Consider the following 18,035-nt stretch of genomic DNA (forward strand, 5'->3'; position numbering starts at 1 on the left):
AGACTAAACAATCCCAGTTCCCTCAGCCTCTCCTCATAAGTCATGTGCTCCAGCCCCCTAATCATTTTTGTTGCCCTCCGCTGGACTCTTTCCAATTTTTCCACATCCTTCTTGTAGTGTGGGGCCCAAAACTGGACACAGTACTCCAGATGAAGCCTCACCAATGTCTAATAGAGGGGAATGATCACGTCCCTCGATCTGCTGGCAATGCCCCTACTTATACAGCCCAAAATGCCATTAGCCTTCTTGGCAACAAGGGCACACTGTTGACTCATATCCAGCTTCTCGTCCACTGTAACCCCTAGGTCCTTTTCTGCAAAACTGCTTCCTAGCCATTCGGTCCCTAGTCTGTAACAGTGAATGGGATTCTTCCGTCCTTAGTGCAGAACTCTGCACTTGTCCTTGTTGAACCTCATCAGGTTTCTTTTGGCCCAATCCTCTCATTTGTCTAGGTCCCTCTGTATCCTATCCCTACCCTCCAGCATATCTACTACTCCTCCCAGTTTAGTGTCATCTGCAAACTTGCTGAGAGTGCAGTCCACGCCATCCTCCAGATCATTAATGAAGATATTGAACAAAACCAGCCCCAGGACCGACCCTTGGGGCACTCCGCTTGAAACCGGCTGCCAACTAAACATGGAGACGTTGATCACTACCTGTTAAGCCCGATGATCTAGCCAGCTTTCTATCCACCTTATAGTCCATTCATCCAGCCCATACTTCTTTAACTTGCTGGGAAGAATACTGTGGGAGACTGTATCAAAAGCTTTGCTAAAGTCAAGGAATTAAGTCAATGTTCAATTCTAATCTTTTGAAAGAACAACCATAATGTTTTGTTCAGAGTTACGAACAACCTCCATTCCCAAGGGTTCATAACTCTGAGGTTCTATTGTACTGGATGGAGATCATCTATTCGTTTCACACAAGCCAATGGGAAGCACTCACACAGTCTTCAGTCACTGATGACCTGGGCTGTATTTGAATCTGGGACCTAGAAGTTCTGGACCTTCTTTTACCTTCTTTAGTGATCCCCTGGTTTTCAGCAGGATGAAAATGACGTAGAGTGGAATGCAGATCATGGAAGAGAGAGCCATCAGCCAGCCCAGAGCGTAGCCCCACGGAGGGTACACGTACCAGTTGTTGTATTTGAGGGGGGTGTACTTGATCACTGAAAATAGGAAAGTCACCTGAGGAATGAAGAACATAATACTCATAATAGCAGGTGGGTACATGCTGAGTCAGAAACAGGTGGTGAGAGATGGTTCCTGACAAGGGATGTATAAGCAGTAGAAGATTTGTGATCTCCTTACCTAGTTATATCTTTGTTCGTAAGTGTTTGGGAGTTGGAAATAATGTCATGGGTATGTACACTGCTGTTACTTACCAGCCTTAACTGAGTTTTGAAACATTTTTTTGGTTTTTGGAATTTTCCCTCCCCCCCCCCCTGTGCTGTTTTCCATTCACCAACCCCTCCCCTCTCCTGAACCTTTGGGATGTGAGTCTTTGTGCTCTTCTACCTCCTATCAGCCACCTTTCCAGCCCCTATCCAAATCCTTACCTCGCCTTGCCCTCTCCAACATGGATCCTCTAAACCTCCAGGAAATTCCCTCTCTCTCCAATGTATGTGTAGGAGGAAGGTCCTTATTTGTAAGCTCTCTGTAGTCAGGGTGCAGAAACTCTGGAGCAGGCAATCAGGGGCTGCAGTTTGGGTACCTTCTCTGGTGACTCTTGGCTTAGTCATGCCTCTGACAGGACTGACTTTTGAGCTCTGAGAACAGCCCTGGGGCACCCAAGGCCCTCTCTGAAAATACTCGTTGAAAGATGATCTCTCAGCCAGCACCCAGCCCTATAGAGAACTCAAACCACTGAGCTCTCAGCAACTCATGCATGACCAAGCAGCAGCTCTGAAAACTCCCTGATTGTTTTCAACTCCCATTGGAGTCCTCAGGTGGCAGCTCCAAAAGCTATTTGTGGCTATCCAAGCTGTTGAAGATTTTGGCCATAGTGCCTGATCCTGATCCCATTGAGGTCAATGGCAAACAAATGTCATGACGTTCATGGGAGCAGGATTAGGCCCATACCATCTGCTGAAATCAATGGAAACAGAACTGGGCACGAGACAAAAATAGTTAATATCTTCCCTTAATTATAAACTGCTTTCTTCAAACATAGTCCGTGGGTGCATTTTCAAGGTGATTTGACTTTATGGAAAGCAAGGTGCAGGAGCAAGATGTTTTTGAACTACCGGGAGTCATAGAAATGTAGACAGAAGAGAACATTTCAGAGCAAGGTAATTCTTTAATGAGCTGAAATTCAAAAATGATTTGATCAATTCCCTTCAGGCTTTGCAGATACATTCTCCTTTGCCTGCAGAATAAATATGCCAATTTTCAGGCTAAATGAAATTTCCAGACCTAAGACAAGGCTTTACAATGGAAATTGATCCCAGCTTCAACTACGGAGAAGCTACTGTTCCTCCACAGCAATTCTATGAAACAATAGTGCACCCTCAAATTCTCTTCTTCACTCAGATTCTAGGATCCCTGTACAAACTTGCCTCACCATAGTTTGTACCTACCAGGCAAACACCAGGGGTGACAACCTGCCAGCACATCTTAATCAGCGGCCATGGCCGATAACCAATCATGTCCTCGATGTTGTCATAGAAACGGTCTGCACCTTGACCACCAGAGGAAAGGACAGAGAAAGAGAGAGGTAAAGGGGGTGAGAAATTTTGTTCTTCAGAAATTACTCATGCCAAGTCCAGGTTTAGTTATGCTTTACTAAAATGGAAGCTCTAATTCCATACAGCAGGGGTTTATTTGGTCCTCCAGGTGTTCAGAATTTCTGGAATTCAGGCCACTTATTTAGATGCCTAAATATGGAGATAGCAAATAACGCCCCTGCACCTATGGGGCAAGAGGGGCAGTTGTCCCTTGCTAGACCTTGGTTTTCACCCTCAACCATGCTCCATTATGTCTTCCACTTTTTGCCCTCCCCTTCTCCCACCCCCACCCCCCCTTGGGATGTGGTAATCAGGAAAGCAAATTTTGCCCACCTGAATTTTTCTGAAATGACCCCAATGGCTAGGTGTCTCACTTTAGGCACCCCCTCTTAACAATTTGGGCCTAAAAGAACTCCCTAACCTAGCTGAACCCCTGCCCCCGCAGAATAAACCTGTGGGTATACACAGGCTTTTTAATGTGCCCCGTAGGTCAACAAGAGACAATTCTGTTAGATTAACTGTGTGGCTGTGGGTGATGGGGCTCTCTGAAGAATATTCTTCCCTAGTAACCAGATGGATACATCTGGGGCTTTCAGCTTAATTGTCCTAGCTGGTTTCTAGGGCTGGTCCAATATTTTCCCTCAAAATGTTTTTAAGGCAAATTGGGTTTTTGACAAAGCAAAATTTTCCATGAAGTGTCAACTTTCCATAGAAAATTTTGACCTTTTTTGTTTAAAATCTGAAAACTTTTTGCTGAAATTAAAAAAAAGAAATCTATTTGCAAATGTTGACATGGTGCTTAATGGGAGTTGAAGTGGATGGCTCATGCCCTCATTCTCTGTGGCTGGGTTCCCCAGCTTTATTACATCTTCCATGATGCACCACATCCATGTGATTCCCATGATACACTGCAGTGGCTCAGTAAAGACAGGAGATTGGGGCATATCAAGGGATAGATAGTCTGGCCAGGGAGCCCACTGTCCACCCCTAGAGGAATTTGGACATGAGGCACCAGAAAACTCCCATGAGTCACGGAGGCAGCATTTCTGAATTTCTGATTTTGGCCACAAATATTCAGTGTGGTGGGTTTCTTTTTTCTCCTGAAAAGTTGAAATTTTCCATACGGGGGAAAAAGCGTTTTTTGGACCAGCTTTACTGATATCACTTTCCAGGTTCAAAGAGGACCATGGAATAGTCTGTGTGACATTGCACAATCTTTCCACAGGAACACATTGTGATGTTAAATACAGCCTGGGCAAATTCATCCCTGGTGTAAATCTGCTGAAGTCAATAGAGTATCATGAACATAACATAAGAACAGCCATACTGGGTCAGACCAAAGGTCCATCTAGTCCAGTATCCTGTCTTCTGACAGTGACCAATGCCATGTGACCCAGAGGGAACGAACAGAACAGGTAATCATCAACTGGATCCATCCCGTCACCCATTCCCAGCTTCTGGCAAACAGAGGCTAGGGACACAATCCCTGCACATCCTGGCTAATAGTCATTGATGGACCTATCCTCCATGAATTGATCTAGTTCTTTTTTGAACCCTGTTATAGTCTTAGCCCTCACAACATCTTCTGGCAAAGAGTTCCACATGCTGTGCATTGTGTGAAGAAAAACTTTCATCCTGGATTTCTCTACAGGATCAAGTGGAAGGGAAATCGTGGATGACTGGAGAAAGAGCTCTTTTTCAAAAGCAAATATATCAAACGATAGCAAGGAGAACACAGAAGACATCTCTGCACAGGAATCCATATTCTACTAATTATATTTAGTAGTAGTATCGTTAATGTTTCCTTTTCCAAATGTATTCCAGATAAACACCTTTTTCTGTAGTTCCAGCGCACCCATTGCAAGCAGTGGATGATGTAGTGGAACACGGTGGGACCTGACATGAATGGATTCGGAGTGCCCTTGAACACGAGGTTTGCATGATCTATCTTTCACAAGCAAACGACAAAGTAATCAGGCTGAAGAAGGATTATATGCATTACGGGAGGGAATGCCCTAAAGATCTCCCTAGAGCGATCTTCGCTGGAAGGAACAGAGGTGTCTGCTTTTATCCTGCGCATCCTAAGAGTTGCCAGACTGGAACAAAGCAATAGTCCATGAACCCTAATATCTCCTCTGCAAGTGACCAGTGTTGGATGTTTTAGAAGACATAAAAACCCCATTGACAGTTCCCCTACTTTTGCAAACCTATATCCAGAGGGGAAGTTTCTTTCTGAACCCAGCTGGTGATCTGTTTATACCCTGAAGCATCAGGATGCAGAGCCCTTATAATGTTTTCTCTAGCCTGTAAGAACCGCAGATGCTGTTCAAGTTCAAATGTGTCTAATCTATTTTTGAAGTTATTAAATTTTGGTTTTCTCAAGACTATCCAGCAATGGTGAGTTCCTCAGGTTAATTATATGGTGCATTAGGGAAAAAAAGATTTCCTTCAATCCATTTTAAATTTGTTGCTCTCTGTCTCCCCTTGTTCTTTATTATGAGAAAAGATAAAAAGGTGCAATTGCTCATACAATAACTACCATCCTCAGGGCTTGTCTTCACTACCCGCCCGGATCGGCGGATAGAAATCGATCTCTCGGGGATCGAATTATCGCGTCTCGTTGGGACGCGACAATCGATCCCCCAGTCGACGCGCGTACTCCACCAGCCCAGGTAGGAGTAAGCGCCGTCGACGGGGGAGCCGTGGCGGTCGATTTTCCGCCGTCCTCACAGCGGGGTAAGTCGGCTTGGATACGTCGAATTCAGCTACGCTATTCGCATAGCTGAATTTGTGTATCTTAAATCGATTTCACCCCCCCCAGTGTAGACCTAGCCTCAGTTTCATTGCCCTTCTTTCTCTAATTTGAGATGAACTCACCAAGCCGAAAGCAGAATTCAACTATACAACCCATTCATAGAGTAGCATAATCATCATTTGTAGTCCTATAGAACCTTTCATTTGAGGATCTCAAAGCACTTTACAAAAGTAGATATTATTGTCCCTATTCTACCGAGGAGCAAGCTGAGGCACAGAGAAGCCAAATAACTTGTCCAAGATCTGCCCAGCTAAGCAATAGGAAAGCCCAGAATGGAAAACACGGCCCAAATCCTTAGCTGGTGCACACTAGCATAGCTCCAGTTGAGGATCTGGCCCAAGTTCTTCAGACTCTCTGTTCTCTGAACTATCCACGGAACAGCCGTGTTGTCTGTTTTATTCTCTCTTTTCTTAATGCAGCCTCAATCACATCTTCAACTAGCACCACACACTGAGCGGACATCTTCACTGGCATGACCATAGTGATGCCTGGATCTCTTTTCTGAGAGGATGAAACAAATTCAGAAGCCATCAGTGCAGGTGTGTATTTTAAATTATTCCTCCCAACATGCATTTATTTGCACTTGTCTACACTGGAATTCATCAGCCATGGTGTTGGCTCATTTCAAAAGTGGCTCAAAAAGTCATTTCAGTTCAGGATGGGATAGAGGGGGAGCGGGGGAGTAGAAGTGTGAGCTACCGGGACTTGGGAGTCTGCAGATTAAATTATAAGCAATCTGCACAGTAGGCAGAGACAAAGCTCTGAAATGTCACATGCAAATGTAGAACAAGAATAGATCATAGTGGACGGGAAAGCTGCTAAAGTGGATACTTGCCTCAGATAACCAGTCCCTGTTATTCCAAAGCAGAAGGCAGAGCTGAGGAGAAGACTCCAGATTCCCCAGCAGCTTCTTGTCCATCCTGAACAACATCACGAAGAGTAAGAGGCCTCTCTGTTTGAAAAGATCAGGTTGACACTTAACCTTCCATGGAACAAAAACATGGGCTCTAAGGAAAGTGATGAAGAATGAAGCAGAAAGACGGTGCGTGGTGCATGTGTGAGTGGGAAGAAACCAAGGGACAGTTTACTGACCATGAAAATGCTATAGTCATGGGCAAGAGTGAGCTGTGTCATGAGGTGGGAGAACTGGGAACCAGCACAAGGCACGGGCAAAGAGAATTCATTGGAGGTGAACAAATGGAAAGACACTGGCAGTCTCCAATGCAAACCTTATGTGGCAATATTTAGACCAGGATAAAATCCCCAGAGGCCTCCACCTTTCCCAAAATAGAGGGAGACTGATGAGGAGACATTGAAGACATGAGTTTGCAAAGCATAACCAGAGAGAAGCTAAACTATGGCAGTCTGGCAAAGAGGCAGCAGAGCCCTCTAAGCAACCCACCCATCGGATGGCAGGGAAAGCACAAGTACCTGTTCAGCAGGCTGAAGCTGCAGAAGGGAAAGGAAAGCAGAAGAGTGAGTGGAGGCATGAGAGGGGAAGGAAAGAGCAGCAGTCAGGGATCATGTTATGAAAGAGAAGAGGCGATGGCGAAGATTAGTTGTCCAGGAATCCACGCTGAAGATGGGAGGAGGGCCAAAAAAAAGTGTAATTCATTCTTATCTGTTAATTACACTGCTGTAGCACCCAATCACGATCAGGGCCCCATTCTGCTGGGCGTTGCACAAACACACGGGAAGACACCGAGTCCCTGCCCTGAGAGTTTACAATCACAATGACAGCAGAGCTCCTGAAACCGAGCACCCCAGGGAGGCGGGAAGAACTCTCACGCCTCTCGATGGGCTTGGTGCAGCTGGGGCTAGGGCACAGAACTGCCCCCTGTAGCTCCTCAATCCTAGACTGTGCAAACACAGGGCCTGTTCCTGGCATAAACTAGACAAGTCTGGTGGATTCTCTACTAGACTCTAACTGCTAATGGTCCCAAGGGGGTGTTATGGCAGCCAGGGGTCACTGGGGCTATGCTCCCTTCCTCCGGCCTTATCTCCTGCACAGACTACGGGGAGAGGGGTTGGCATAAAGTCACTACAGCCACTATCCCCTCCTGAGGTTCTCCTATGCAGGTGGAATCCTCCAGTGGCTGGCTACACTGCTTGCCAAAGGAGCAGTGTAAGGTATCCCGGCTGCAGTCACAACAGAGAAACAATGGCTTCTCTCTCTCCAAACTCAGTATGACAGCGCTGCCTCAGCTTCCCTTTGGAAGGTTCTCTCCACAATCATAGGAGCTAGAAACCTCTTCTCCTCCACACCCACCCTCCAAAAGAGCTTAATTCCTCCAGGAACTGATTATGGGCTTATCTTCATTGCAAAGTTTCACTCAAGTTATAACTCGAGTGTTGCCGCTTAGAGATCAGACATTTCCAGGCCTGGGGTCTAATATTGAGCCGTGCTGAGCACCCACATCCCTCCTTGACTTTAGTGAGAGCTGCAGGCAGTCAGCACCTCTTAGAATCATATCTGACTAGGAGCACAGGATTCATCAGACCAGATGGATCATTATGTCCGGTATCTGATCAGTGCTAGTGCTCCTGAGAAAGGGATAACCCATGCAGTTAGCCAGAGGAGTAATGCTCCATGAGGGTGGTGAGGGGGATCCCTTGTTCTTTGTCAATCTTTATATGCAGGAAGGAGCCCAGAGCTGTCGTAGCTGGACACACATTACAGAAATTAGTGAAAGAGTCCCATAAAGGGAGCTACTCTCCTCCCTCCCTCTTACTAAAAAGGGAACAGATCCTGGGGCCCAATCCCTGTGTGACTCTGTATCTCCACCAGGAGAAGGTCTGTTTGAGGGATGCATCCTAAAGGTGAAGCTCCCCAGGCGATCTTGTGGAAGAAAACCCGGGCTGTGTTTAAATTCTAGGGGGGGAGGATTCCATTCATTCTAGGGCAATGAGATTTCATTCCCCCTATTGCAGGGCTTCTCAAACACTGCCAGGGCGTGGACCACATTTACAGACAGACGGCCTCCTGAGCATCACGCCTCCCCGTTCACAATTGCACAGGCCACATCCCTTCCCAACTGTGATCATATAACACCCTGGTGACAACTCACCGATTGCTCATGTAGAAAAGAATTACTAGCAATGAAGTCAGGGCACGCTTAGCAGTCTGTAATGGGACATAGCAGCTGGGAACGAAGAAGAAAGCCAGCCCTGTTGGGAGCCACTATCCTGCTGAGTGTTAGCATGCTGCGTATTCACAGAATCATAGATATGTGGGGCGGGAAGGGACCTCAAGAGGGCATCGAGTCCAGCCCCTGCTCAGAGGCAGGACCAAATGAACCTAGACCATCCCTGACAGGTGTTTGTCTAACCTGTTCTTAAAAACCTCCAGTGATGGGGATTCCTCAACCTCCCTTGGAAGCCTGTTCCAGTGCTTAACTACTATTTATAGTTAGAAAGTTTTTCCTCATATCTAACCTAAATCTCCCTTATTTTACAGTAAGCCAATTACATCTTGTCCGACCTTTAGTGGACCTGGAGAACAATTGATCCCCAACTTCTTTAGAACAGCCCTTAATATATCTGAAGACTGTTCTCAGCCCCACCCCACCCCTGCCCCGTCTTCTTTTCTTAAGACTAAACATGCCCAGTTTTGTTTTGTTTTGTTTTTTTAACATTTCCTCATAGGTCAGGTCAGGACAATACATGTTGTGATTGTAATGGCTTTACTCTAATTTGCACTTGCTGGCTTCATTTCTAAGAGTGTTGAAATGGAGTCAGTAGGGGAAAAAATGGGGGAGTTGGTTTAAAAAAAGTGACTAATGCCAGTTAATGGGTTTTCCCCTGGCTATGGGTCAGCAGCACCGATTCTCTGGCTTACATTGCAAAGTATTACAGCAGTGGCGCTAACACAAACACACATTCCAAGCTTCCCTATTGCCAGGGATTATGATGCCATCCACCACTAAGTAGCTTCCTCCTGCCTGTCAGCAAGGCATTGTTACAAGGATTTGAGATTTCAGGTCCACAGCTTTAGTCCTGTAAACAGACCAGGCTGAGTCAAACCCACTGATGGCATTTGCCAAAGGGGAAGCACTAATGTAATTTTTTCCCAGCTCTGAAAACCGAGCGTAGAATAAGTTGATAAGTTTTCAGAGCTCTGGATTTGAAGGCTGATGCCCCAATAACATGCTGCAGGGAGCATTCTCCAAACAACACGTACACACTGGGATTAACTGTTCCAGAAGAGAGCTCACATACAGTCCTCTTGCTGCATCAGAGCTGAGATTGAAACCATGAGGACTGTTTTAGATAACCAGAGCAGATACAAGGTGAAGTGATGCCCTAAGGCAGCATTTTGGGTGGTCCTGCAATGAATCCATGCTCTGGTTTTTGCATTTGTATAAATCTCTCTCACACAGACACATGCACACACAGAGGGAGCAGGCACAAGCTTTTGGGGTCCAACCTTGTTCCTCTTCAAGTCATTGGGAGTTTTCTATTGATTTCACTGGGCGCTAGATCAGACCTTTAATTTCATTTGTAACTGTGGCCAGACACTATGCAAATGAGTTTTATGCATGCTAATTCACAGTGTGTATGTATATGGAATTTCAGATTAAATAAATTGTCAGGATTAAATTAACAGAAAGACAGAGGGAGATTGCATGACAGGTCAGCCATAAAACGGCAGCCAGTGCCACTCCTACGTGGAAAATCCTCTTCTGCTCTAAATGAGCATAGTCTGTGTCAGCCAGAAAGGGCTAGAGGTCCACTGGCAGAACAGCACAGTGCGTGGGAGACAGAACCTATGCCTGAATGAGCAGGAAGACTGAATTCACTTCTCTTCCTGGGAAAATCCCTTTCAAAGCAGAGATAAGAATCATTCCTACACTAAATGTATGGGGACTGAGGAATCCCATGGGTGAACAGATTAAATGGGAAGCACGAGGCATTCCTGCTTTTCCATGGGGCTGACATGGCTATTCCCATCCCTCCCATAGCAGTCTGGGTCCTTGTGTTCCACTTACCATATACCCAGCCAACACAGATGACTTCAAAAATGGCCAGGAACAGTAGGCACGTACCGCTGGCAGCATAATAATCAAACAGCTGGAAGATGTACATTCCACCCTGTGTCAAGCAGAGAAAGGGGAGACGTGGAGGGCTCAGCAGAAGGGTATGTGCAAGAGAAAATGGAATTTGGACAAATACAAAACAAGGCTGAGGGACAGGGGAACTGCACACAGAGCAAAGGGGCGTTGGAGGAAGGATCTCTCTCTAGGCCTGTCCACACTAGGAAATTATACTAGGTACCACCAGGCACTAAAATGATGGTCAGGCATGGGGCCAGGATGATGTTTCACAATCATTTCATAGCATGATTTCACTGTCCACAGAGAACAGGGATTTGGGGTTTTTTTAAACGCTGCTATAGACCATTCTCCCTGGCAAGTTTATCGCACTGTTTCTGAATGTGGTCCTTGGCTATGTTGAGCTTTGGACATAATCCGTAAAGTTGAGATCTAGGTGTGAACTACCCTGAAGTTCAGTATGTTTAGATGCCGGGTTTCTAGTTCAAGCCCATCTCTACATGTTGCACGGATCCCAAGCATAGTTGGAAGCCCTATGGAAGCAACGGCCTTTGGCTCTCTATTGTGCAATAACAATGGACTGAGCATTTGTTCTACTCTCAGGAAAACTATTTGTACAATCTGACTCTCTCTTGTGTTCTCACAACTTGTCTTGACAAGAAAATAGCACCTCCAAGAAAAGAAAAAAGTGGAGTAGATACATTGGAAAATTATTCAACCCTTTGAATGGCCACTGAGACAGAAGAAAAGCTTTCCTATTAATCCCACCAAACACTGAGCCGGCTATGTGCAGTGTTTAGATTATCCCACAGTGATGGGCAATGTGTAAAAGCCCCAGGGAAGTTAGACAGGTCCTGAAGTCCTGATGCAGTTTTCACCCAGTCCTTACTTAGGCTAAACTGCTATTGCCTTCTGCGGGAATTCTCCCCAGTAAAATCTCAGCAAGGACCTCTGAATTTTCAGAAGACTGCAGGAATGCCATCTAAGAGAGGTTAAGGGTTGTATCAGATAGCAAGATCCTGCCGTCTCCAGAGTGTGGGGAGCAGCTATCAATGACTTCTTTCCTCTAAATCAGTGGTTCTCAACCAGGGGTACACGTACCTCTGGGGATACGCCGAGGTTTTCCAGGGGGTACATCAACTCATCTAGATATTTGCCTAGTTTTACAACAGGCTACATAAAATGCACTAGTGAAGTCAGTACAAACTAAAATTTCATACAGACAATGACTTGTTTATAGTGCTCTATATACTATACACTGAAATGTAAGTACAATATTTATATTCCAATTGATTTATTTTATAATTATATGGTAAAAAATAAGAACGTAAGCCATTTTTCAGTAACAGCGTGCTGCGACACTTGTGTATTTTTATGTCTGATTTTGTAAGCAAGTAGTTTTTAAGTGAGGTGAAACTTCGGGGTACACAAGACAAATCAGATTCCTGAAAAGGGTACAGTAGTCTGGAAAAGTTGAGAGCCACTGCTCTAACTTAGTCTAGGACCTGCTATCAACAGCCTTCATACCCCCAGTCATGTTTTCCATGACAGCCAGCCAACTGTGCCTTTCCTTGGAAGGCCTCCACCATGGCAAAGACTGGAGGCATTCACATCTCACGTGTAGCTCCTCTACTTTTGACCTGAGAGCCATCAGAACTGGAGTTTGTATATAAAGTTCCTTTCAGGTGGCCCTTCCCTGATGCTAGGTTCAGGGGTAGGCAACCTATGGCACGTGTGCCAAAGGCAGCAATCGTGCTGATTTGCAGTGGCACTCAGACTGCCCGGGTCCTGGCCACCGGTCTGGGGGGCTCTGCATTTTAATTTAATTTTAAATGAAGCTTCTTAAACATTTTAAAAACCTTATTTACTTTACATACAACAATAGTTTAGTTATATATTATAGAGTTATAGAAAGAGACCTTCTAAAAACATTAAATTGTATTACTGGCACGCGAAACCTTAAATTAGAGTGAATACATAAAGACTCGGCACACCACTTCTGAAAGGTTGCTGACCCCTGTGCTAGGTTATCTCTGAGACATACCCCAGAGGAAGGCTCAGCTATACAGTATGACAACATCTCAACTGGCACTATATAAGAAAGAAGAACTACTGGTTCTGATATGCACCAGCTAATAAAGTAAACTAAAGAGAGAGAGAATAACTAACAGTGTGAAATACAAACTTGCTGCAGATAATACTGCTCCAAACAAGTCCATATCCCTCGCCCCCACCATGTACTTCCCTTCTTACCTCAGTGACTAGCATCAGGCTAAGTAGGTAGCATATGACTGCAATGGCCAGGATCAGCAGCTCCCGGTGCCCTTTCTTCTGGAGAACTTCTGGGTACATGTCGACAATGGCCGTCACCACGCTCTCAACAGAGACGAACTGCAGAAGAATTCATGTCAAGAAACCAAGGACCTAATGTCTCTCTTTCCCTAGCCATCCTCTTTCCCACTTCCATTCTTCCACTCAGTTAGTCTCTCTCCTTTTTCCTACACCTAAAGCATGAACTGCTTGGAAACAGGGAGGTGTAGCTGCATCTGAGTCCCAAAGGAAGTGGAGTTACCACTGGTGCAACATCAGGAATTGAGCACCCTGGAGGAGTGACTGGAACCACATCTGGAACTGAGTGAGATTATCCCAAGCCTTCCACCTGGAGTAGGGAGGATGTTCAGGTACAACAGAAATGACACACGGAACATGGAGACATAAGGGAATTGCACCTCACCACAAAGGATTATCAAGAAATAAATTGTGTGTCACAAGGAACCACTGTGGTATAAAAGAAGTTACTGCCAGGAAGCAGCTACTCTGGAGCCAGGAGACAGTGAGGGTGCTGCAGGTCACAATTCACACCTGGAATCAAGAACACTCGTAGTACAGTCAGAGCTGCCATCAAACTACAGTTACAGATGGGGCTTGTCACAATACAAAGGGAGTCCTAGTGAACTTAGAGGAGATTGAAACAAAATGTGTAGTAAAGTGCCTGGTTCATGAGAGATGACTGCTAGCCCCTAAGGGCAGACTTGGCGGGAAGGACAAAGAAGCGTGGCTGCTGGTTGTCACTGGATTGTCAGAGACTTATGCTGGAAGGTACAGGTGCTGCAGGTCACTGTTAAGGAGCAACACCTAACACCAGCTGACTGCTGGGATGTACTAGCCAGCTCTAAGTATTATCATTCTGAAGTAGTAACATGGATGTGTGACGGGTGTTCCAGGTGGCTGAGAGACACATCACCATTTCCCAACCACGAGTTATGATCTACATGAGGCTCTCAAACATGTGACAGACATCTTGCAGTTAGAGGGAAAGAGGAGGGTTATTTACTGTACCTGGCTGTCCAGTCCCAGGAAGATCAGCATAAGGAAGAATAGGCAGGACCAGAGCTGAGACACAGGCATCATCATTACAGCCTTTGGATACACAATGAATGCTAGGCCCGGACCTGCCAATCAGATAGCTGAGTAAGGATGAGGTTTCCCCAACAACACGACCCAGCAACACAGAGACCAGTTTGATGTGCTGTTTAAAAAACTTAGCCTACCAAGACCTCACTTCCCCAGAATGTATCGTGCAATGGTCACTGACACACGGGATAATAACTGCTGACATGGGCTGAGCGGCTGGTTTTGGAAAGAAGAATCAGGGATTTCAAAACAACAGAGAATGCAGCTCTGCTTCTGGACAGTGGCACTAAGTGCATCAGGATAGCAGAGAATAAAGCAGTGGTTCTGGATGACAGGGCCTCTGAGTCCGCAGAATAGGCAGAGGCTGTTCTGGGCAACTGGACTGGGGACACTAGCAATTACAGAGGATGTACCTTGGTTCAAGGTAGCAGCACTGCTAACCTCATGGGTTGGCTTCATATTCAAAGGTGTCAATTCCTAAAAAGTCCACCCATGTTTTAAGTTTTCCTTTTGGCCCTGCCACATTTAGAAAGCACCTACCTGACTCGGCCACTTCTGAAATGGGCACGCCCTGTTCTTGTGCCATGAAGCCCAGCACAGAGAAGATAGCAAAGCCGGCCACAAAGCTGGTGGCACTATTCAGGAAACATAGCATGAAGCAGTCCCTGTGGGGGAAGAACCAAAGAGAGAGAGAGAGAGACGGCATTGTTTTCCTCTGCAAATTTACCACTTTGGGCAATTGCTTTTGTGATCAACTTTTTGAATGGGACATGAATCCATGCACTTGCTTACACTAACACTAGCCTGAGACTCCTCCAGAGGCCAGCAGCCTCCAGAGGCCAGCAGCCCAGAACTCGGCAGCCTACAGCCTTGACCCATGGCACTACATGATTATACTTGGCAATAAAAATGACGGAGGGCTACAGCCATATATTGTAAGCAGGATGCCCCAGTGAAGTCACTAGGGACTTGGCACAACAAGGGGCAACAGGAATCACCATATGAGGGTAGAGCAATGGAACAAATATTGAGAGAAAAAGGATCCTTAAATAACAAGGGACCTGATCCAAAGCCCTCTGAAACCAATAGAAAGACTCCCATTGACTTGAATGGGCTGGGGATCAGTCCTGAGAGGAAAAGGGAACTAGAAGCAAAAAGCACTGGATGAAAAAGAACCTGTCATGCCAGACAAACCTTTCTGTTGCTCTTTCTGATCGAATTAAAACACACACAGGGCGCACTAAAGGGGCTGGGATTTTAATAAGGCATTTGATGCCGTGGGGCAGATTCTCCTCTTCTTTAGACCACTGGGAATCTGGTGTAATTCCCCCAAGATCAGACCCAGGTAACTGAACTGAATTTGGCCACATGCATTACTAAATCTTATTTCCATATCAGTTAACATTTTACAATACTCATATCAACTCAACAATGGCATCTCCAGGAGTCCCGTGCCCCCTCTCCCTGCCCAGATGGAAGAGTGCCACCGGCAGAGCCACCAAAGGCATTTCTTGTAGCCCCTGGGTTTTCCTGGGTAGTCTCCTATCCAGTCGCTGAGCCCTGCTTAGCTTGTAAGAGCTGACAAGAGCATAGGATGAAATGGCATGGGCCCCACGCATGATTTCGAAGCAGTGAGTGCCACAGCTCCAACTACATTCTGCTCGGCTGCCCACACGGCCCTCAGCTGGATGTGAGAGGGAGAGAGAGGCACAGGCTGCTCCTACCTGTAACAGTTGTTATTGTACTTGTTGTAGCTGCCCAAGGCTGTCAGGCACCCCTGGCAGATAGCATAAGAGAAGAAGATCTGAGTGCCTGCATCCATCCACACCTAGAACAGAAAAGGACAGTGATTTCCAGCCATGGCTAAGGAAATAGATGGTAAAGTCCTGTCAGGGTACACACACTTCGGGAAGCAATCTGTCAGACATAGAGAAATCCACATCAGGCAGAGAAGGGAAGAATCCATACAGGGTGTGACGTGTCTCTGGATTGATTGTCCCAGCTTGGGGGACTGGAGTGAAGATTCCACCATGAAAAGGGAGGATTTTCCTTCTGGACCCCAATGGCTTCTCTCAAATAATCCAAGGAAGAATGGATTTGAGTGGGGAAGGTAGAGTGATTTTTAAGCCCTCAGACAGGGGCAGTCAATATGCAGACCGTGCCTATTGACTGCCAAATCTGGACTGCCAGACACTTTCGAACGGACCGCAAAATCTTTGTATTTGCTTATTATCATCATTATTGTTATGGAGGTGTGAAAATATTTCTCTGGACTCTGGACCTGGACTATACCTTGACCAAGAAATTTGGACCTTGACAAAAAGTAATTGACTATCCCTGCCCTAGGGTGTCTGTTGCATAATCTGTCCTTCACCAGCTACCCTGATGGAGGGCATATTCCAAGAGGGCTGTCATCATCGTTCCCCCGAGGCAGTGATTCAGGGGGCTAGATCAATCCCAAACACCATTCATTTTTTCTAAGCTAAAGGGCCCGGAGAATGTACAGAGAGGGTGCATGGGGATGTGGCAAGGTATAAAGACTGTACCAGCACAAGTTGGAGATCACGTAGCTGCTTGGGAGTGAAAAAACCATGAGTATCTCACAAAGCCATCCCAAACAAGTGCCAATAAAACCTTTATATGACACCACACCACCCGGTATTCCCTACACATGAGGGTGGAAGAAGATCAGGACAACGGGAGCAGCCAGGAGATGTTGGGTTCATAGTATCTCATCACCACCATTAACTCATCCCGGCACCCATCCAGAGCAGCAGAGTTTGTTGTTATTTCAGCCTTCAGCTGCTGGCTCCTCCTCCACTTCACTGTATTGATAGCACTTTCTCTCACACCGTGTGATGCTAGTGTACAGAGCCACAAAGATGGGCTGCAGTGCTCAGAATCTTCCACACAGCCAGGGAAGGATATTAGTAGCAAGTTAACAGCCAGGAAGGAACACCTTGTCCAGTATCCTTGCTGTCCCCTAAACGGTGCCCAGCAGGCTTCCAAGTGGCTGCAAATTGGCAGGCCTTCAAATACACGCAGCCAGCCACTGCTGTTTGAATTAACTGAGATCCCTCATGGATCCAGACCTACTGATTCACCCAGGAACCTTCCCGCACTTCCCCCCCCTCCCCCCGCCCCATTATAATCAAGGTCCAACCTTCTCCACAACAAACTGGACCCAAATTCTGCAGCAAGGTGTTTGGCTCCTGCCGCTCTCCCATGTGGCAGACCAGAAATTCCATATCAACTTCATTTAGATTAGAAAATGGAGGTTTTTAATGAATTAACTGAACACGAATAAAACACTCAACCCCTGTGTTGTTTATTTTCATATTAAAATTCCATTTAACTTAAGCTGTCTCCATGTTTTCAACATGTCACCGATTTTTGTGTTGACAAGACATAACTGCATCTGAAAGCTGGAGGTGTTAGCAGCTGGGTAGGGAGCAGTTGGGCCTTTTGCCATCTGGGAAGATGTGGGAGACAGTTTGAGATTGTGGGAAAAGCCCATTAGCTGATTGCTTCTGCTACAATAATCAGCAGTGAAATAATTAACATTTAAATACCCTCCATTAGGTCTCAGAATTAACACCCCATTGGGATGCATGGAACAATAGTTTGGAGATCTGCAAACTCAGGGAACTAACACTGAATGCAAGTTACACAGTTTCAAGCTTTTTTCCCCCATACGGACAAGGGCTAGAAACAATGTTTTTTAAATTAAAGTCGAGATTCTGGAGCACAATTCTGCAAGAAGGTGCTGATTTCACAGCAAATGCCACTAATGCCGAATCTCAGAATAAAGGGGCTCCTGTTTATAAAAACTGACCAGTTGTAGCTCCAATAGTTACCTACTGCAGTTTGTCTTATACTAGGAAGCTCGTCTCCCCGAGGAAGCTCCAGCCTCTTCCAAGAAAAGCTCAAGCTGGGCCAGAGAGCGTGAAGAGGGAGTTTTTTTTCTTCTTTTGTTCAACATCATTTCACTTAAGGCTCAACAAAACCATCTGTCATACACTGAATATTT

At 45.9% G+C, this 18,035-nt stretch overlaps 1 protein-coding gene across 1 annotated transcript in view; it reads right to left on the minus strand.

Moving 5' to 3' along the window:
- LOC135892020 (sodium- and chloride-dependent betaine transporter-like) overlaps positions 1–18,035 on the minus strand; it is a 44,337-nt gene that overhangs the window by 13,109 nt on the left and 13,193 nt on the right. Inside the window, exons 7-13 of the mRNA XM_065419695.1 lie at positions 15,730–15,833; positions 14,546–14,670; positions 13,931–14,043; positions 12,845–12,982; positions 10,529–10,631; positions 2,579–2,679; positions 1,017–1,187 (exon numbers count right to left, since the gene is read on the minus strand). Of these exons, the coding sequence (XP_065275767.1) occupies positions 1,017–1,187; positions 2,579–2,679; positions 10,529–10,631; positions 12,845–12,982; positions 13,931–14,043; positions 14,546–14,670; positions 15,730–15,833 (855 nt within the window). The remainder of the gene's footprint in view (positions 1–1,016; positions 1,188–2,578; positions 2,680–10,528; positions 10,632–12,844; positions 12,983–13,930; positions 14,044–14,545; positions 14,671–15,729; positions 15,834–18,035) is intronic.

This window comes from Emys orbicularis, chromosome 1, assembly GCF_028017835.1.
Source record: "Emys orbicularis isolate rEmyOrb1 chromosome 1, rEmyOrb1.hap1, whole genome shotgun sequence".
Taxonomy (NCBI): domain Eukaryota; kingdom Metazoa; phylum Chordata; order Testudines; family Emydidae; genus Emys; species Emys orbicularis.